The following is a 19,650-nucleotide window of genomic DNA, read 5'->3' as shown; positions in this document are numbered from 1 at the left end:
AATGGCTTCTTGAACAAGAACAAATGTGGGGCGGGATTTGATTTTGTCTCTGGGGAATTGATTGGATGGTTGTGGTTTGCTATTGGTGGATCTCATGTGAGTGACAGGTTGCCCCGCCCTCACGCCAATAATCGCATCATCAGAGATGCTACTTTGATTCAAGATTATGAGGGGCACATGAATTCAAGAAAAATGATTCAGTCATTTATAATAGACACTGCATTATTCCGTAAAAAATAAAGAATTGTCCATTTTGATTTCATGGTGACTTTAAACTGTAACAATTCAGAAAGAACATGCTGAAGATATACAAAGTCTGAAAAAAAGAAAAAAATTTCTGGCATCTATGATTCCATGAAGAATCTTTCATTGCATAAAAGGTCCTTTATAGAAGAAAAAACAGTTTTTAGATGATTAAAATGTTCTACACACTTAGAAGGTTCTTAATGTTCACTGATGAGTGATAAGCTGAGGGAAGCCGAAACACCTTGGAATATTTGTCAACCAAATCAATAATTCAGCATTGAGAATTCAAAATTGTTGTGGTAAAATAAGGTATATTTAAAATTGCCATTCTAAAATAATCTTAGGCATTATGTTTCAACATTAATAAACAAAAACAGCAGATGTGGAAATATGATTCAAAAGACACGCACAACACACACACGCACAACAGCACCAGAATAATAACCAATGCATTTTATTCAGTTTACATTGCTAGATCTGATTATATAGATGAAAATAATGACTATTTTTAGGTTGGTGGCTGCAATAGTGAATGCGAAACAAATGTTGGCGGCGTGTTGCCGTGTGCACTCGTTCTCCACCCTGTGTGACTTTCACCGTCCTGTGAAGAACACAGAGTTTACATTCAGTGCGGTGCTTTTTACATAAACAGCCCGTTTGTGGCATCGCTTTGATTAGGAGGAGTACCCCAAATCACATTAAAACTTCATTTGTCCTCCGTTTGTTTGTTTGGAGATGTGAACACAAGGAGCACCATAAGCCACTGGCGTGCCACGCCAACATTTGTTTATGCATGAGAAAAACACCCAAACACCGTCCAAAACACCACCTTCAGCGCTTCCATCACCACCATCATTAACTGGTTTTCTGTTTGGGGGATTTTTGTTCCAGTTAAGAACAGCTGACTGCCTTTGTCTTGATGTTAGCGAGACTTGGAAGGCCTTGTTGTCATCCAAGCAACTCCTTGGTTTTAGTGGCCAGTTGTTTGTCGATGTCTGCCGCGTAACTGTCTGCCATTTGTTGAACCTGGTGATATGGGACAGAACAAATGCATATTGTGATTAGTTATACATACTTTATAATAGTCACATATTCACATAACTGCAAAAATACCTTGTGGGTAGTGATTTATTTGTTATACAACAACAACAACAATAATTATTAATAATATTTATCATTTTTATCATTAATAACCATTATCAATATTAATACTACTACTACTACTGATAATAATAATAATAATAATAATAATAACAACAACAATACTTTCTAGTGCTGTCAAATCGATCACAATTAAATCGCATCAATATAAGTTTGTAAATATATACAGTGCTATGCATAAGTTTAGACACCCATGCTAAAGTTGACTAAAAAGAGGAATAAAAAATCATCTTTTGGAAATTTAACTTAATGCCTTAATTTAAAAAATTAGGAAAAATCCAACCTTTAAGGACACCAATTTTCTTTGTGAATGAATAATGTATCGTAAATAAATAAATGTTCTTCCTAAAAATACAGGGTGCATAAGTCTGGACACCCCTATGTTAAATTCCCATAGAGGCAGGCAGATTTTTATTTTTAAAGGCCAGTTACTTCATGGATCCAGGATACTATGCATCCTGATAAAGTTCCCTTGGCTTTTGGAATTAAAATAGCCCCACATCATCACATAGCCTTCACCATACCTAGAGATTGGCATGGTTTTATTTCAGTTAGCCCAATAGCTGGTTTGATTTGCATTGAGAGATGATCTTATGGAAAGTACTCCATGCCAATCTCTAGGTATGGCGAAGGCTATGTGATGATGTGGGGCTATTTTAATTCCAAAAGCCAAGGGAACTTTATCAGGATGCATAGTATCCTGGATCCATGAAGTAAGTGGCCTTTAAAAATAAAAATCTGCCTGCCTCTATGGGAATTTAACATAGGGGTGTCCAGACTTATGCACCCTGTATTTTAAGGAAGAACATTTATTTATTTACGATACATTATTCATTCACAAAGAAAATTGGTGTCCTTAAAGGTTGGATTTTTCCTAATTTTTTTTAATTAAGGCATTAAGTTCAATTTCCAAAAGATGATTTTTTATTCCTCTTTTTAGTCAACTTTAGCATGGGTGTCTAAACTTATGCATAGCACTGTATATGTGTGTATGCATGTATATATATATATATATATATATATATATATATACACTCATACACTATATATTTACAAACTTTTATGTTAGATGCGATTAATCGTTTTGAAGCACTATTAAGTAATACAAACTATTATTAATAATATTGTAATTTATTATTAATACTGCTACTTCTACTACTAATAATACATATTAATCTATTATAAATGAAAAAAATATCATATTTATTTTATTTATTATTTTAATAATAAATTAAATTAGAATAATTATTATTAGAATTATTACTACCATTATTGCTGTTACTAATACTACTACTACTAATTTATAACTAATATTTAATGATTAAACACTGGTGTCTTTATTAAATGTCTGTCATTTTGTTGTTGTACAACAGCACTTTCAAATTAATATTTATAAATAATAATAAAAAATATATTATTTTCATTTATTACTACTACTGCTACTACTACTAATAATAATATATTTATTTATTAAACACTGGTGTCTTTACTGAATTTCTGTAATTTTGTTGTTCTACAACAGTACTTTCAAATTCATATTTATTTATTAATAATTAAAAAAAAATATTATTATTATTAATAATACTTCTACTACTACAACTACTACTACTACTAATAATAATACAATTTATAACAATATATTTATTTATTAAACAGTGGTATCTATATTGAATTTCTGTCATTTTGTTGTTCTACAACAGTACTTTCAATTTAATATTTATTTATTAATTATAAAAACCATTATTATTTATTATTATTAATACTACTACAACTACTAATACCAATAATAATACAATTTATAATTATATTTATTTATTAAACAGTGGTATCTATATTGAATTTCTGTCATTTTGTTGTTATTCTACAACAGTTTCAAAATACTCCATCACTACTCCAACTGATAAATAAAAAAAAAAAATTCTTTCTATTTATCCTCATTTGTATGACCTGTTTTTCGATCAAGTGAATGGTATCATCAGAGACGCCCTCTTTGGACTTCTTCAGTTGACTGATGGTGTTGGACCGTACTCTCCTCAGCAAGTCCTTGGCCTTGTTACTGAACTGCTTCGCCAGTTTCACCAGATTCTCCCGGTGTTCTCGCGTCACCCTGCCAGACAAATACACGGTTAAACCAACCCAGTACATGACTCATTTCAGATCATAATCATTTCCTGAGGAAAATTCTTGCAGACTTATATTTTTAGGCAAGAGAAAATCTGATTGTCCAGACTATGTTATTTAGACTTTGCTAATATGATGCTTATGACAGACAATGTGTGCTTATGATCCATTTTTAAGCCAGAAACAGCTATAATCTGAAACTAAAAAGTTTCACAATCAACAAACTGTTGTTCTTGCCCAAATTTTTTTGTAGGTGTAGAAGTTTCCCCATCTTATAATTAGCATTTTGCTGCCAGCCATTTGCAAACAGTCCAAGAGTACTGTCTGTTTACTGCAAACAATGTTCATAATTACTGATTCCGAGCCAATCAAGCCTCCCGCTCTCTTTAGAAATGCAAATGCATGCGACGAGGCTGCGCTGATTACGGGCGAGACGTTCGGCCCCTTCATGCACGCTGCCAGACAAGCACCTGCTGCTGTAGCTGTAGCGCGGCCTCGTAATCAAAGAGTTTTGTGGGTTTGTAGAATGAAGGCCGTGCGGCGAGACTATTTGGCTTGGCAGGGAAGAGGAGCGGTGGTCAGAGATTGAAGACCACTGAGTTTTCTTCTTTGTATCAAATATAATAGAGAGTGTATGAAGCACAGAAGGGGAAAACATGAAAAATAGCAATAAAGTTATCTTAAACCCTAACAGAACAGACAACAGGTACATTTTGAATATATATTTCAGATTTAAAAGAACAGGATATGGTTGAAATGAAAGAAAGAAGAAAAGCATGCAGCCCTTGCTAGAGTGTTCTGGGTGGTGACTTATTACTAAGGAGTTCCTATGCAGCTGATAAGGTATTCTGGGTGGTTGTTAGGGTGTTGCTATGCTAGGCGATTGTTGCTAGTGATTGTTTACTGCCCTAAGTGAAAAAAAGGCCAAGCAGGTTCTCAGCTGGTCTAGTTAGGGATGCACCGATATTAACATTTTGGCCGATACCGATAATTATTTATATTTGAAAGCCGATAACCGATATATCGGCCGATAAATCTAAATCCAAATTTATATATAGTTTTTGAGAGCCTAATTACAAAACCAAAAGTCTCACTATTAAAAGTGATAACGATAACATTAAAAATGAACATATATCGGCTGATACCGATATGGTGGCCGATATATCGTGCATCCCTAGGTCTAGACGATCTCCCAGTCTGGTCAACTGAAAAGTGTGCAAAACCCCTCTAAAATCGTCATGTGCAATAGTAATTGTGAAGCTTGCCTTAAGTTAAAAAGACAAAAGACGTTAGCATTGGGAAAATAGCATTGCACAGACAAACTGAAGAGAAAGCAAACATAGCTTGTAGAAAGTGATGTTAAAAGGAAAGGTGAGAGTGGTCATGAGGACTCAGGCCCTGGGCGGTAAAACACTCACTTGGGAACAGGCACCCTGATGATGGTGCCCTCCACGTCTGGGTTGAGTCCCATGCTGCTTTCTTGCAAGGCCCGAGTGACGGCTGCCGTGGCCTGAGGACACGTCGCACAAACACACACTCATCAGAGCTAATGACAGCCAGCTGGGCTTGCGGTACCTGCTGCAAACCTTCATGCACCCTTTGCATCTCTCCAGCCCTCATATCTCACTAGACCGGCCCCTTCCAGATCAGTGGAGTACCCCGACCCCAGGCCCTTTGATCCAGAAGGAGCTGGGCAGCATCTCCCCATGATGGAGCTCCAGAGAGAGGGGTAGAGGGAGGAGTGTGTGGTGTAGGAAGCGCCGCGGGGCGCTGTCAGCGCCAGATCCCGTGGGATGGAGCTGAGAGGTTGCAGTGCAGGGCATTGACCCACATGACCCTGTTTCTGCATGTTCACCTCATAACCTATTACAACTCCTGTGGCCAGACTAGCCTGAGATTACACTCTGAACTTGTGTGCAGGCAGTCTAGTATACATCATGGGGCCCGTCCCGTTTCACGGATAAGGATTTAGACCGTTTGGAATAATAGTATACTGCATCCTGCACAGTATATGATTGAAATATAAAAATAAATAAAATGCTTCATTGGCCAAAGTCTGCAAACTTCCTGTGCGTCTTTATGCAGTTTCATCAGATGACGTTAGGCTACATTCACACTGAGTCCAAATCCAATTATTTGTGTATCCGATTGGAATCTGATCTGAATTATTGACTGTCCACATTGTGTTCGAACTGTCCACATGTTCGCAACTGTTCAGATCCGATTTGTGTGATGAACAGGATTTGAATAGGATTTCAAACCACATGAATGTAGCTTGAAACAGATTAGATTTTTTTTTACCATTCACACTTGATACATCTGATCAGTTTTCAATCGGATATGCACAAAAACTGTTCCTGGACTGACAGTAGCCGCGTTTCCATTACAGATTTGCGCATTACATACTGTGCAAAACCTCTGCGATATTTTCGAATTGTCGATAAAAAACTATTGCGAAATGGCGGCATACTATGGCGGCATACGGGAGCCATACTAGCCATTATTTTGAATCGAAGGAGATGTTAGGCGCCATGTATGAGGTGTTTCTGGGTGTTTCTCCCTCCTATCTGCTTCAAGGTCTTGATTGTGGTATTACTTTGTGGTTTAGAATACAGTATTCCTGTAATTATTTTGTATTTTATGAGTTTAATGGAGAACTGTCTCTCTTCTGTCCAAACATACCGTGCAATCTACGTCAGGTGACCTGTAAATGCACAAAAAAGCCGCATTTCCATTGCAGAATTGCATAAAAAACAACCTCATGCAGGGGTAAAAACTTTTTTACGATATATGTTTTTGTGAAATTGTTTCCATTGGGCGTATTTTCAATTTTCAATTTTCAATTTCAACTTGCGCAATCTGAATGGTAATGGAAATGCGACTACTGTGACCTTAGAGTACACACATCAGTCCGAGCAAGTGACGTCTGATTAACAAAGAAATGATTCTTATGAACTGATTCTTTTTATTGAGCCATTCATAAAGATTCACAAAACTCACTCCCTCACGGTCATCACAAGTCATTTTTTCGACCTTTAATTTCGTGCAATTTATTTTCTGACTGGTTGTTTGTGACAATGTGTAAATAAGATATTAATTTATGCAACAAAATTATGTTGTGAATATGTAAGGGAATACTAAAAAAACAATCAAATATTTCACAAGAATATTACTAATTATTGTTTAACATTCATAACAGATCCAAGTGTAAAGTGGAATCATCTGTAAAGGAATCTTTACAATCTTTAAAGCATGTTGGAACTGTGATCAGCATAACATTTTACCTTTTTTCACATATACACACACACACACACACACACACACACGCACCGCACACACTTTTTAAAGAAAGCTGTACACTCCTCTTATGTTAAATGCATTTCTTGTGAGGTCTGACTTAGTGACTCACAGCCATTGTGTGCGTGTGATTCCTCTGAACATCATCCATCATTAATTCCTGGTAGTTCAGAATTTTACGGTAAAACCAGTATTGTTCTGGTTAGGAAGTTAAAAAAAGCCCAGTTACCCTCTGTACTTGTGATAAAAAAACAAACAAGAGGGTTCAAAGTCAGCTTGAGAAACCGTGGGCTAAAAAAACCCCCTGCTTTCTTAATGATTCTGGATCCCACACAGGCACACGGAGATCGAAAGCTAATGACTGCTGTCTGCACCACAACACACAACAGCCACTGGGGTTTCTCAACCAGCCTGGACCTTCTCCGGCCCTCTAATGAATGAATGGAAAACAACGGCGTCTTCTCAAAGATTGTGTAATGGATTAGAACAATCATGAAGCTGTTTGCTTTCGGGCCGGGCCAGTCACCTCTGTGTTGTTTTTTGCAGGCCTGTTAGGTAATGGCCAGTTTTTCCTGACACCCTAAACAGCCGCATCTGGCATTATGGTAATCTGAGCATGCGAACCGACCCCTTAATACTGTGCAGAGTCTTTTTTAGTATTATGTTAATATAGAGGTGATGAAGAGGCAAATCCATTTGCAAAAGGTTTATTATTATATCAATAACATAATGTGTGACCCCACACAAGGGAAGTTAAATTTGGTCATATTTCTGGATTTATTACATTACATGGACAATTGCGGCATTCAGCAGTTAAATGTTTTTGTATAATGACTACTTACAGTAACTGTATATTACACTCGTTTCATGACAACAAATGCAATGCAATGTAATGCAATTAATTAACATTGCAATATTCATGGAGTGTTATTGAAAGGCTAATATGTTGTAATTGATTATTAACAGAAGAATTAAGTGAGATAATCATAAAGTTGTTTAAATTTCAATATATAAATAAATCTCTATTTATAACCTTCAGGGTGCAACACCCCACTGCTTTGGTTTTGATCATCCTATCAAGGTGTACTTTGTAATAATGGCTGGCTGACTGTACATTATCCCTTACATGTTTTGGCTTGGAGTCTCCCAGGATGGATGACGAAGGTAGATTGGTGGGTTTTAGAGACACCAGGAAACCAGAGCCTTTGGTATTGAGTGGACATAGGCCAAGAGGAGAAAGCATTAATCTCATTAGGGTTATCTGAACATCACGCAGAAAGAACTCAAATATATCAGCGGAGAGTGTGGTGACGGGAGAAGGAGGAGAGGAAAAACAGAAAGACAAGGTCTCGATGTGTGGAGAGGCAAAAAGACACAGAAAAGAGAGAGAGATATCACACATTAGCTCAGGTCTAAGTTCCAGAGGGCACTTTGCGGTCATTTCCTGGCCTGACAGCTAACCACAGACTCTTGGCCTACGTTTCAATCGTTCTCCAAGAACAAAGGGCTTCCCCCAACAATCAATCAATTTCTCTGAAACCAGGCTGGAAAGAGTCCATCACACTCAGGTTTCAGTAGGAGAAAGAGTGTGCTTTGCATGCAGCAGTGTGAACTGAGAAGTTCTGCTAGGAAGCTTTCTGTAGTTTGGTTACATACCTCTGGGAAGCCAGTCATGTTGACCACAAGTAGTTGAGGAGACTTCATGGATATCTGGCCCAGCTGGTTCAGGGGAAATTTGCCATCCTTTGTGGTGACTATGATGTGGTCCAGCGCACCTGAACACATAACAACACAATTCCTTTGTTAACCAGTGGTTTTCTCCACAATTATTCAGCGAGCTAAACATCATAAAGAATCACAACACATACTTCTAACTAGTTATTTTTCTGTCCTCAATGAAAGCAAAACGCATCCAAATCAATCACAACCAATCAGAGATGATGTGATGTTTGATATACAGTTACTTGCCATGAGATACCGGAGCAATGAAATTTCATTGTGGGTGGAGTGATCGAGTCACGAAAGCAAGTAACCAACAAGATGTCTTGCAACACCAAGTTCATGGGTTCAACTCCCAGGAAATGTGTTTCTGAACAGAAGAACTGTTTTTGTCCATACAATTAAAGTAATTGAGGCCCAAACCAACACTGAATCCCATTGTAGATAAAAAAGCTGAAAATTCGCCTTCTTCAACAAAATATATTCTTTGTCTGTTCCACAGAAGAAAGAATGTGATACAGATTTGAGGTAGAATTTTCTTTTCCTTCAAGAAAAACAATGGAATAATTATGTCTGTCAACTAGACATTTGCCTGCTTTCTGTATCCTTTCCCAACCCGTCTCAAAAAATGAAAGGTTGCAAAAGAAGAGGCACCTTCGGATGGCTGTTGTGACGACACGTCTCGCTCTCCTTGAGGGATGAAAGCACCCACTCCTTTCACTCCAGACAGAAAACCAGAGCATTTCACCAGCATGTCTCATTCCCTCATCTGTCTAACCTCACACAGCTATGTTTCTGTCTCCCGCCCTTTGTCCCCGGTCTTACCTTACTTTATCCCACACTTACGAGAGCCTGGAGAACAGCTGAGACGCACTGCACTGCACTTTGATCTTTCATGAGAGAACCTGCATGTGCCTTTCAGCCCAAAGAAAACACTTCAGAACTTCAAATTCTCCATATATGTACCATTTTGTCAGCTTGTTGAACAGTAACCTCTAAGAAGATCATACTTTGCGAACCTTGAAAACCAACTTCAGTCCAATTTCAGATGGGTTCAATAGTGCATATGTGACTTTGACCAAACTTCGACCATTATCATGTCACGAGCAAAGGTATGGAGAGATTTGGCCCTGGAACCCACCTCAGATTGTGTGTGTGCTACCTGGAAGCGTTCACATCTGCTAAAGCTTCCATGGAACATTTTGCTGTTTCCTCCACTAAAAAACCTTGAAGATTAACAGGGAAGTTATTAGCCAAATGGGCTCTTCCTGGTCATGGTACCAATTGTTGCCCTCACAGTTTCAAGAGCCTAAAGGTTAGACAATATTCAGAAGCAAACTGGCTTGATGTTAGATTTATTTGCTTGCTGAAGAACCATCATATGATGGCTGTTTGAGCCTTCTGCTGGAACCACCAAACCTCTGTCCTTGAGATGAGGTGTTTGGAAAATACAAAGGCTTTTGTGAAGCGATGTCCTCTGACAGTAGATTTATCTGGAACAAGAGAATGTACATTTGCGGAGATCCAAGCACAAGCGGCCTATCCTACAGATGACAGACCGACAGGTCGTAATCCTCGTATATTGTGCCCAGACGCCAGGTCACCACATTAATCCTGCACTCCGCAACCTCCTTCCCTCGGCCAAGGTGATTCTCCTGTCCTTCATAATAAACTCGCTGCTTAATTCAATCCAGATGATTTGATCATTTGCTTAAAAGAACGTTGTGCCATCTCACTGACTTTCCATATTTGTTCCATGAATCCAAGTCCATGCTGGATCAAGGAGAAAGGAGGAAAGGACTGGCAAAGGTCAGGAGGTGAAAGTGAAGAGCATGGACTCCTCAACCACAATTCCCGAATGCCCAACTGTTGGGTCTTTAGGGATTGGGCTGGAGTGAACGGGGTCGACCTGGATGTACTTCAGGAAGTAGGATTGCAAACAGGGTGACCCCACCTTGTGGAACAATGGTCAGTGCCAGAACATGTGCAAAGGTGGATCGCTGTGCATTGATCCTCATGGGAGGACGAGGTAACACAATACTCTCTTAGCCTTGTGTAACCTCTGTGACACTGATAATGTTGATCAGGGTTCTTAAACTCAAGTCCTGAAGGGCCAGTGTCCTGTTGAGTTTAGCTCTAACCCTAACCAAAACACACCCGGAAAAGCTAATAAAGGTGTTCAAATCGCAGAATACAAACAGGTAGTTTTAGATACATTAGTCTGCAGGACACTGGCCCTCCAGGACTGGAGTTGAAGAGCCCTGATGTAGATGACGTGGGTTAAAGTCAATGACACCAAACACTATAGGATCTTGTGTCTTGTAACTGATCGGGATGCACAAGTTTTATCCGAAAGTAGTGCATGTATAAAAATGTGATCGTCTGCGGGAAGATTTTTCAGTGAATAAAGCTTCTTATGGCTTCAGAAGTCATATTATTTCTGTGGATTAGTTCAAACTGTCCAATTCAAAACTCTGATTGAATTGTTTGTTTGCTTTGTTATTAAAAATAAAAAGTCCATGGAAGTCTTGATGTGGTATTTCATATATATCTTTCCTGTGTTTAGTGAAAAACTACTTTCAAAGTAATTTTGATTAAAAATAAAAGCTATATCAGAGCAAATACATAAATATAAAAATATAGTAGATATCATCAAAAAGGCTAAAAATCTCTTATATTTAAGATAAAATCTGTTTTTCATCCATTAATTGTTTGGCCACACTTTAATTTAGGGTCCAATTCTCACTATTAACTATAACTTTTGCCTCAATAAACTCCTAAGGTAGTTGTTAAGTTTAGGTACTGGGTAGGATTAAGGGATGTACAACGGTCATGCAAAATAAGGCATTAATATGTGCTTTATAAGTACTAATAAACAGCCAATATCCTAGTAATATGCATGCTAATAAGCAAGTTATAGTTAAAAGTGAGAATTGGACTCTGAACTTTAGTGTCACCAATTGTTTCTTTCCTGTCTTAACTGAATTTGAATTACAGTGACAGAATTGCAATTTGAATTTAAGGAGGTGGAGTGAAATCCCCCAAAAATATGGTATAACTGCACTATAAAAATACATTTATTATTTTAAGCATAAATTACCCATAAACATGTCAACATGCATTCTCATACTTCAAATTAATTAATTATATAATGAATTGAATCAATGAAATGAAATATGATGACGTGTTGTGGTGCTGTAGACTAATTTAAAATCTGTTTTCATGCTTTGAGAGTATTGAACTTGTTGAGAAGCAGATGTATTCTACATATCAGTGAATAAATTAGTCAAAATTAATTATGAAACTGTATAGAATTATCAGTTGCAGTCCAATTCAAATTCTGTGAAGTCTTGTCAATACCAGTTCAGCGCTCTCCAAAATATAACTGAACACTTAAATAAGATCTACTATGATATAAAGAAATATGCTTAATTTTAATGTTGCTTAGAAATGTTAATGTTGCTTTCAGAATTTTTGAATGGCTTTCAATGATCAAAGATGCAGCCAGGTGGTGTAGTAATAACCTCCACCAGCAGGGGCAAACGAGTCAAGCATCACAGCATTGGGTTAAAGCGACTGAGTTGCCTTGTGTGTCAGTGGTCCTGACCTGGTGATGTGCGAATGCTGAGGTTGCGGCTGAAATCCTCTTTCAGGGTAGTCAGGACAGCGGCCATGTCTTCATTCACCTCCTCCAGGCTAATAATATCATCCACCAATGCTGCCTTGATGTTCACTTTAGCCGTCTGCCCTTTTGCCTTTGCTAACATATAAAAAAGCAACAAAGAAGAAAGAAACATTAACGTCTTCATCACTGGTGCCTTCAAAAGAAAAGCTGGAGATAGAAATGAAAGATTGTGACCAGCATGCTGGCTGATTGTTTCAGCAATTACAAATGAAAGCAGGATTTGGAGGTCAGAGAGGGAAAAGAGGGGATTTCTCCTCCCTTTATATGGGCTCAAAGCCCACTTGAGTGAAGCTAAACAAGCACTGCTTTGGAAAACAAATACAACATCCACTCCTACCCCTATGCTGGACGCTCTTTGTTGTGGGGGATGAGTAGTTGCAGTCCTCCACTCACCTTTACTCTTCTTTGTGGCATAATGGCGGGCATAATTCGGCAGGACCACTGGACGGGGCAGAAAGCGGACTCTTGAGCAAGTCACCAGCGAGGTCCTCACAACAGAAGGCACAAATCTGCACAATACTGGCCGCAGGAGGTTCAGATGACTCAATGCCATGTCTGTGGAAACTACCAAAACATGGAAAGAAAATTATTTAATGCAAGGACATTTAGAGCAGGGCAATTCCACGCAAAACTGTCACATCCATAACGCCAACACAATGCCATGGTATTTAGTTGGCGTTATGGATGTGACAGTTTTGCGCGGAATTGCCCAGCAACTTTACTTCAAATAAAGATTTTGAGATCTGTTTGAAACTTTGGACATTGGCCACTGGCTAAGTTTCAAATTGCCACCAGGGGGCGTCTCTCAAATCTAAAAAGACCAGTACAGAGACATTTACACTTACATTTATTTATTTAGCAGAGGCTTTATCTGACTTTAAACAACTTGCAAAAGTGGAATACAACAAGCCAACGAGGCAATAACACAAGAAGTGCTAGCAATAGAAACCTTCAAACATCATCTACAATAGTACAAGCTAGAACAGGGAGGGATTTAAAGGGTTAGTTCACCCAAAAATGAAAATTCTGTCATCATTTCCTCACCCTCATATTGTTTCAAACCTGTGTGAATTTCTTTCTTCGGCTGAACACAAAAGAAGATATTCTGAAGAATGTCGGGAACCAAACAGTTGATGGACCCCATTGACTTCCATTGTATTTTTTTCCCCATACTGTGGAAGTCAATGGGGTCCATCAACTGTTTGGTTCCTGACATTCTTCAGAATATCTTCTTTTGTGAAATTCACACAGGTTTGAAACAATATGAGGGTGAGGAAATGATGACAGAATTTTTATTTTTGGGTGAACTATCCCTTTAAGAAATTGTGAAAGCAGAGACAGAGACTGGAAAGCAAACCAATTTCATCAAACAGACACTAACAAACTAAAAAGCATTGCAATAGTTCCTAAAATAGTGTCATCGTCATTTTAGTACAAATACATCTAAAGCAAGTGGGTAAATGACATATCAAGAGTGTCCAAAAAAGAAACAGTCTTTTAAACCTCCAAGTTAAAATGCATGTGCAAAGTTGAAATTAACTCATTGTATTCATGTTGCAGTATATATATAAAACTTTTATTTTATTATTAATATTAGTATTTTTATTGTCATAAAAAGGTCAAATTATCTAATATTTGAAAAGACTTATTGACCTTGACAGACAGTTATAAGGGTCTGCAGGAGCGGTCTACATGATATAATTTCCTGTTTTATGTTTGTTTTTCTGTAAGTTTCTGAATGTTGGTCAAATCACATGACTTTGATTTGGCGAAAAATGTTTTTCCAATGTTTATACAATTTTAACCACTTCACTGCTTATTATAATAAAAAAAATTATGCCAAATTACTCCGCAAGAATTTCATCCTTCGAAAAATTAAACCTTAAGTTTAAAATGTTTTATAATATAGAGTATGATATTAAAGCAAGTGTTCACAAAAATGTTTATAGAAATTAAAAACAAATTTATCACACAATAAGGTTTATAGTCATTGAATTTATGAATCGTATTTTTAATGTATTTAAAAAAAATATTTTTATTTTTTGTTCCCAACAATATTTTAAATAGGCCTATAAAATATTAATATATACAAATTTAAAATGTCAAAACGAATTAGTTTTTTTTTTTTTTACATTTTCAGAAGAAATGTGTGTGCAAACGTCATTTTGTGAGGGCGTTCTGAGTTGGCTTAAGTTTAAAAAAAAAATCCACCCCAAGTTTCTATGATTTTAGTCCCTTGATATCTCTCAGGACTCTCCTTCAATGTAAGTTTATACAATTTCCAACTTGTTTATAGTTCGCCAGGTGAAAATTGTAAGTCTGATGGCTTAGTAAAGTAATGGCACAACTCCCCTCAAGCCGCACGATTTGCCGTATCATTCATGTCCGGAGCACAAACAGTGCTGAGTTTAATTCTCAGGGTTAGGGCAGTGGTCCTCAATCCTGGTCCTGGAGGTCCCCCAACACTGTCTCCTTAATCCAACACATCTGATACAACTCATCAGCTCATTAGTGGAGACTCCGAGTCCTGCAATGTGTGTGTTGCTGGTGTTGATTTCCCACTGTTTAGTAGCATAAATCTTCAAATGGAGGTTGTTTATTAGCGTGGACTGTAACAACAGCGCAGGTGCTCTGGAAAAGAGCTATACCTCACGGGTTGCTTGCGCCTCTGTCAGTGCTTCTTTGTTATGGCTAGCGTGAGGTATCCCACTAGTCAAAATACAGCCTGGCTTGTGCTTCAAAAAAAGTTTGGCTGTGTGTTTTTACAGTTGCTGTGATAAAGATACTTCGATGGCACGGGTCTGATAGCAGCCACTACACGCACGAGCCGCGATTTTTATCAGCTCTTGATGATGCATGTTGCGGGTTCAATGGGAGTCGCAGCTGTTATGGTTAGATGCAGCTCAAAAAACAGAAAGCGTGACTCTTCTTGTCGTCCTTAGGAGATGGGAGTTGTCCGACACGGGTGTTTTGGTCCACGGGGTGTGGATGGAGAAGAGCCGATGGCGGGTTTAGAGGGGCCGTCAAGCAGAAAACTGTTGCGCAGGTGGTCTGTGGGTTACAGCGCGCTGCCGTTTGATTCACACCGGTAGGAATGACAGCGGTTGGCAAACCCTCATTGCGTGAGCTCACCTCATGAAAGAAATGTTTACAGTGTGAACTGTTAAAAGTCCTTACTGTAAAAACGGAGACAGTGTTGCATATTGGCTTGGTTGTGGTAATGTGAACCCACGGTTGGATTTCATGATGTTTTGGCCACTGCTTTTACACTAGCATAAAAGAGAGTGTGGCTTGCAATTGATAAAAGCAACTGTATTTCATGGATTTTTAATTTAAAGGCATAGCTCCCCCACCATTTTGTCCACTGAACACATAAGAGAGTTTTAGCGGAATAATCATGATGCTCTTTTCCATACAAATTAAATTAATGGTAACCAAGGGTTGTTAAACGGATCTTATTATGCTTCTTTACATGATCATCTTTCTTTAGTGTGTAATGTTGCTGTTTGAGAATGAAAAAGGTCTTAAAGTTACAAAGCTCAATGTCTATATCCGTGCGCATTGTTTCTGAACTCCCTGAAACGCCCCGATTGTAGTCTTGAGTTTTCTTCCGGGAACAAACACGTCACAATATTAATTTAAATAATTCATTCAAAAAAATAATTCCCACCCAAGGCATGGATGAATGAATGAATGAGGCATTTATATAGCGCTCTCATATGTACTACTGTACACCCACAGCACTTTACAATCATATCAGGGAATCTCTCCTCAGCCACCACCATATGCAAAGAGGCAAGGCTTGGTTGAGTTAAGCCTTGTGCACACCAGGATAATTATCGCGCACTTATTGCCAACGTTTAACGCCTCGTGACTAAACAAAGAGCGCCAATGTAAGTATGCACGCCATACGTAAAAGCATAATAAGAAAAAACCATAGACAGTATATAAACTGGACACAGCGACCCCATAGGTTTCAACGGAGAAAAGTGAAGCAAATTAGAAGCTCTCACTTCCTGATGGTCGAGCGTACTGCACAGACTCAAACTGAGCTTGACGACGTAGATGTGACGTGAGCAACCTGTCTGTATTCTAGTAGCAGTGCCAAGAGACATCTGAATCATTCCCTTCCGAAACTTGCAGAGACGGAGAGTGTGAGTAGGAGGTGTCCATGAGCTAGGAGCAGGAGAAACTTTTGCTAAGTATTCTGATTAATTATTTTGTCATTTTTCCTCCACGTCCCCCCAATTGCCCGCGAGCTTCTCCTCCTGTCCATACGGTAATCTCTCTACTGTGCGACAGAGAGTCGCGTGGTTATGACGCAATCGTTAGCCTATTTTTACAAAAACGGCTTCTACGGGGCCATAACGTAAGGTACAAGGTAATGGAGCCTTTTATACATTGTCGTGGACAAATGGAGTCTTTAAACGCCTCAGATGTAAAGTTATTCGCTGTCAAAGTGATGCCAAAATGAATGGGAGTCAATGGAATGCTAACAGCAGGTGGGGGTCCGCTAATCAATGGCGGCGCCCGGGGAAGCTTCAAAATTTTACAAAACATTGGCCCCCTGGAAAAAACGCCTCAGGCTCGTTTTTTTGGTTTGACGCCCCGCGTTAAAAACCGGTCGACCAATGAGATTGGTGCTTTTGTTCACGTGCCTGCGCGGGACGATTATCACGCGCGCTTATTGACAGTTTTTTTCTAGACGTTTTTCAGCAGCTCCAGGCACGTGAACAAAAGCACCAATCTCATTGGTCGACCGGTGTGCAGGAGGCTTTTGTAGTGTGTGAAACTTGTGGTTATGGTAAGGGGAGGGACATTTCCCAAACACACTATAAGCGGTTGATCAATCACAACACACCGGTCCAGCCGACCAATCAGAGCACATTGTGCTTTTCAGAAGGAGGGGCTTCACTGAGACAGGAACTAAACAGGGGTGCGTTTCCTGAAAGCATCGTTAGCAAAGTATGGTCGCAAGTTCCGTCATTATCAGCATCGTTCAACGAGTCGTGATTCCCAAAACCATCGTTCCAACGAACATTCGCAAACAGCATCGCAAAGTTGTGTGGTCTGAATGACATCTCTGGACCTGTGGTTAGAAACATAGTTTCTTGTTTTTATAATATGTGGACTTAATAAATCCTTATCTTGAGCAAAATAAACATTAACTACAATCTATATCTTTTATTTCTAATACATACTAATGTCATTTACATCTTTAAGTTTGTCATGAGATTTAAAGCGCTGTTTTTGAAGAGTGCGCATGTGGTCTAGTACGCAAGATCGAGCCTATGACTGAATCTTAAAATAAAGCAAAAATATTGAGAAAATGAGAAATAGTCCACAGATGCCATGTCTGTAATTTATGGCAAAAAATCTAGCATTAATTCGATCTCAAATGGATTCATTAAAAGAAGTTATTACTCCACTATATGCATGACATCAATGACCAACGTGGTTGAATGAAACATTTGTGAAAATATGGTTTCGGGAAACAGTAGTGACTATAGTTGATTTCTTCAGCGATGAACGTACTATGGTAGTTAATCAGCGAGTTACAGCGAGTCGTTGTACGGGAAACCCAGCCCAGAGCGTTACTGACAGACTGGGAAGAGAGGTGCTGCAACAATGTCAAGTATGTGAAAAATAATCTGTTTTTTGAACATTCAAGCATGAAAACCTGTTCTAGTACAAAGCCAAAAAACTAAATCAAGACTGAAAAAAGGCATAGGTCCCCTTTAAAGGGGTAATTCACCCAAAAATGTTAATTCTGTCATTCTGTTTACTCACCTTCATGTCATTCCAATCCTGTATGAGGTACTTTCTTCTGCGGAAAACAAACAAAGATATGTTGAAGAATGTTGGGAACATTGGAGCCTACTGACTTCCAAAACTCAAAAATCTTCTTTTATGTCTCACAGACGAAAGAAATTCATACAGGTTGATGACAGAATTATTATTATTTTTGAGTGAAGTATCCCTTTAACAACCTGAGGTCACCATTCACTTGTATCGTATTGAGAAGAGCAGCTTGAACATTCTGCTAAACATCTCCTTGTGTGTTCAACGGACAAAATGAACGTGAATAATTGTGGGTGAATAAAGATGATATTCCTTTTGATTGAGATATGCCTTTAATTAAAAAGCCTTGAAGTACCGTTCCTGCAAAAATGAAAAAATATTACAAAAGGAGTTCTTTTAATTATGATATATAGCATAATGCATTCATGTTCTAAAAATATCAATATAAATTATAATTGAAAATTAAAAACAAATTTATCATGTAAGGTTTATTCAAATCATTGTATTTATGAACTGTATTTTAATGTATTTAACATTATTTTCTTTATTTTTTAAAGAAATACATTTTGTTAATAAAAAATAAAATATATATTTTTATATTTATAATACAGTAGTCAACATTTGAAGTGGATCAAAACCTTGATTTTGAACATTACCCATTCTTGTCTTAGGACAAGTTTGATGAACTTTTTTGATCCACTTCAAATGTTGACTACTGTATAATGAGGGTGAAATAAATCATGAATAAATAATGACGATATATGCCTTTTATTATTATATATCCATACTCTATAAAACTGGACGAAGAGTGTTAATTTAACAAATGTTATGATTTTAAAAACTTAAAACATTTATTTAATTTTTTTCTAATGTATATCCAGTTCAATAAGTTTATTTTCCTATATAAAATCGCTAGCTATTATATTATAGATTCTATTTTACATAGTGATGAGAAGTGAGCCATTTATAGTTTATGATCCATCATATATGAGGAAAGTGCTTAAAAGTGAACATTTAAAGAACAGAAGACAGTGTTAGTAAAACTGAAATAAATCTGGTAGGGCAACCTAAAACAACCCTTTTACCAATGAAATATTAATATCATATTCTGAAACTAAAAAACAACACATGCTTTACTTTGCCTTCCATTTATTTATGCCCTGTCTGTCATTAATAACAATGTTTCCAATCATTACCCAAGGAATAATTTACAAGGAATTTTCCATTATTCTTTTTTTCCAGCACAGACAAACTGTTGATTTTTAACGCAAGTGTGCATTACCACAGACTGCAGTACATGACAAATGACGGACACTGAAGTGAACACACAGCAGTGCCATGATGCTACTACTAGCTACATTATGAGTAGTAACAGTTACACAAATCAAACCCACACATCGCTACAAACTCAAACAGACACAGCGAGTACAAATACATTAAGCCATTTAGCGAGACAAACAATACAAGTGCAATTCACACATACTTACATTCCTCACGTAGAGAAATGTGTCCTAGCAGGCATGGCTTGCAGTACACTCACTTTTTGACAACATGAGCAGCTCAAGGGCACATGTCATCGCATTTTAGTGTTTTGCGTCATCAGAAAATGCTGTTAACGT

At 37.9% G+C, this 19,650-nt stretch overlaps 1 protein-coding gene across 2 annotated transcripts; it reads right to left on the bottom strand.

The window, feature by feature from the left end:
• Positions 1-684: 684 nt before the first annotated feature.
• mrrf (mitochondrial ribosome recycling factor) lies at positions 685-19,632 on the bottom strand. 2 transcript variants are annotated; one of them, XM_084104607.1, is made up of 8 exons: positions 19,519-19,627; positions 18,020-18,056; positions 12,623-12,793; positions 12,152-12,304; positions 8,482-8,600; positions 4,947-5,038; positions 3,355-3,514; positions 685-1,272 (listed from the first exon to the last, which is right to left on the bottom strand). In XM_084104607.1, the coding sequence occupies exons 3-8, from the start codon at positions 12,780-12,782 to the stop codon at positions 1,195-1,197; spliced, it is 762 nt and encodes a 253-aa protein (XP_083960733.1). In that variant the 5' UTR covers positions 12,783-12,793; positions 18,020-18,056; positions 19,519-19,627; the 3' UTR covers positions 685-1,194. The 2 variants fall into 2 exon arrangements, with proteins under 2 accessions (XP_083960733.1, XP_083960734.1); XM_084104608.1 differs by lacking the exon at positions 18,020-18,056 and having other exon boundaries at positions 19,519-19,632.
• Between the last annotated feature and the right edge of the window lie 18 nt (positions 19,633-19,650).

The sequence above is a fragment of the Abramis brama genome (genome assembly GCF_963993115.1).
Source record: "Abramis brama genome assembly, chromosome: 25".
Classification (NCBI taxonomy): Eukaryota; Metazoa; Chordata; class Actinopteri; order Cypriniformes; family Leuciscidae; genus Abramis; species Abramis brama.
The sequence above is the reverse complement of the archived record's forward strand: the minus strand, read 5'-3'. Positions and strand labels throughout refer to the sequence as shown.

What these genes read in the sequence shown, in the direction of transcription:
- mrrf (XM_084104608.1), bottom strand. Translation starts at nt 12,782, where the DNA reads ATGGCATTGAGTCATCTGAACCTCCTGCGGCCAGTATTGTGCAGATTT. An exon ending in TGCCACAAAGAAGAGTAAAG is followed by an intron (nt 12,305 to 12,622) that starts GTGAGTGGAGGA and finishes TTTATATGTTAG; the next exon opens with CAAAGGCAAAAGGGCAGACG. An exon ending in ACATGACTGGCTTCCCAGAG is followed by an intron (nt 5,039 to 8,481) that starts GTATGTAACCAA and finishes ACGTGTCCTCAG; the next exon opens with GCCACGGCAGCCGTCACTCG.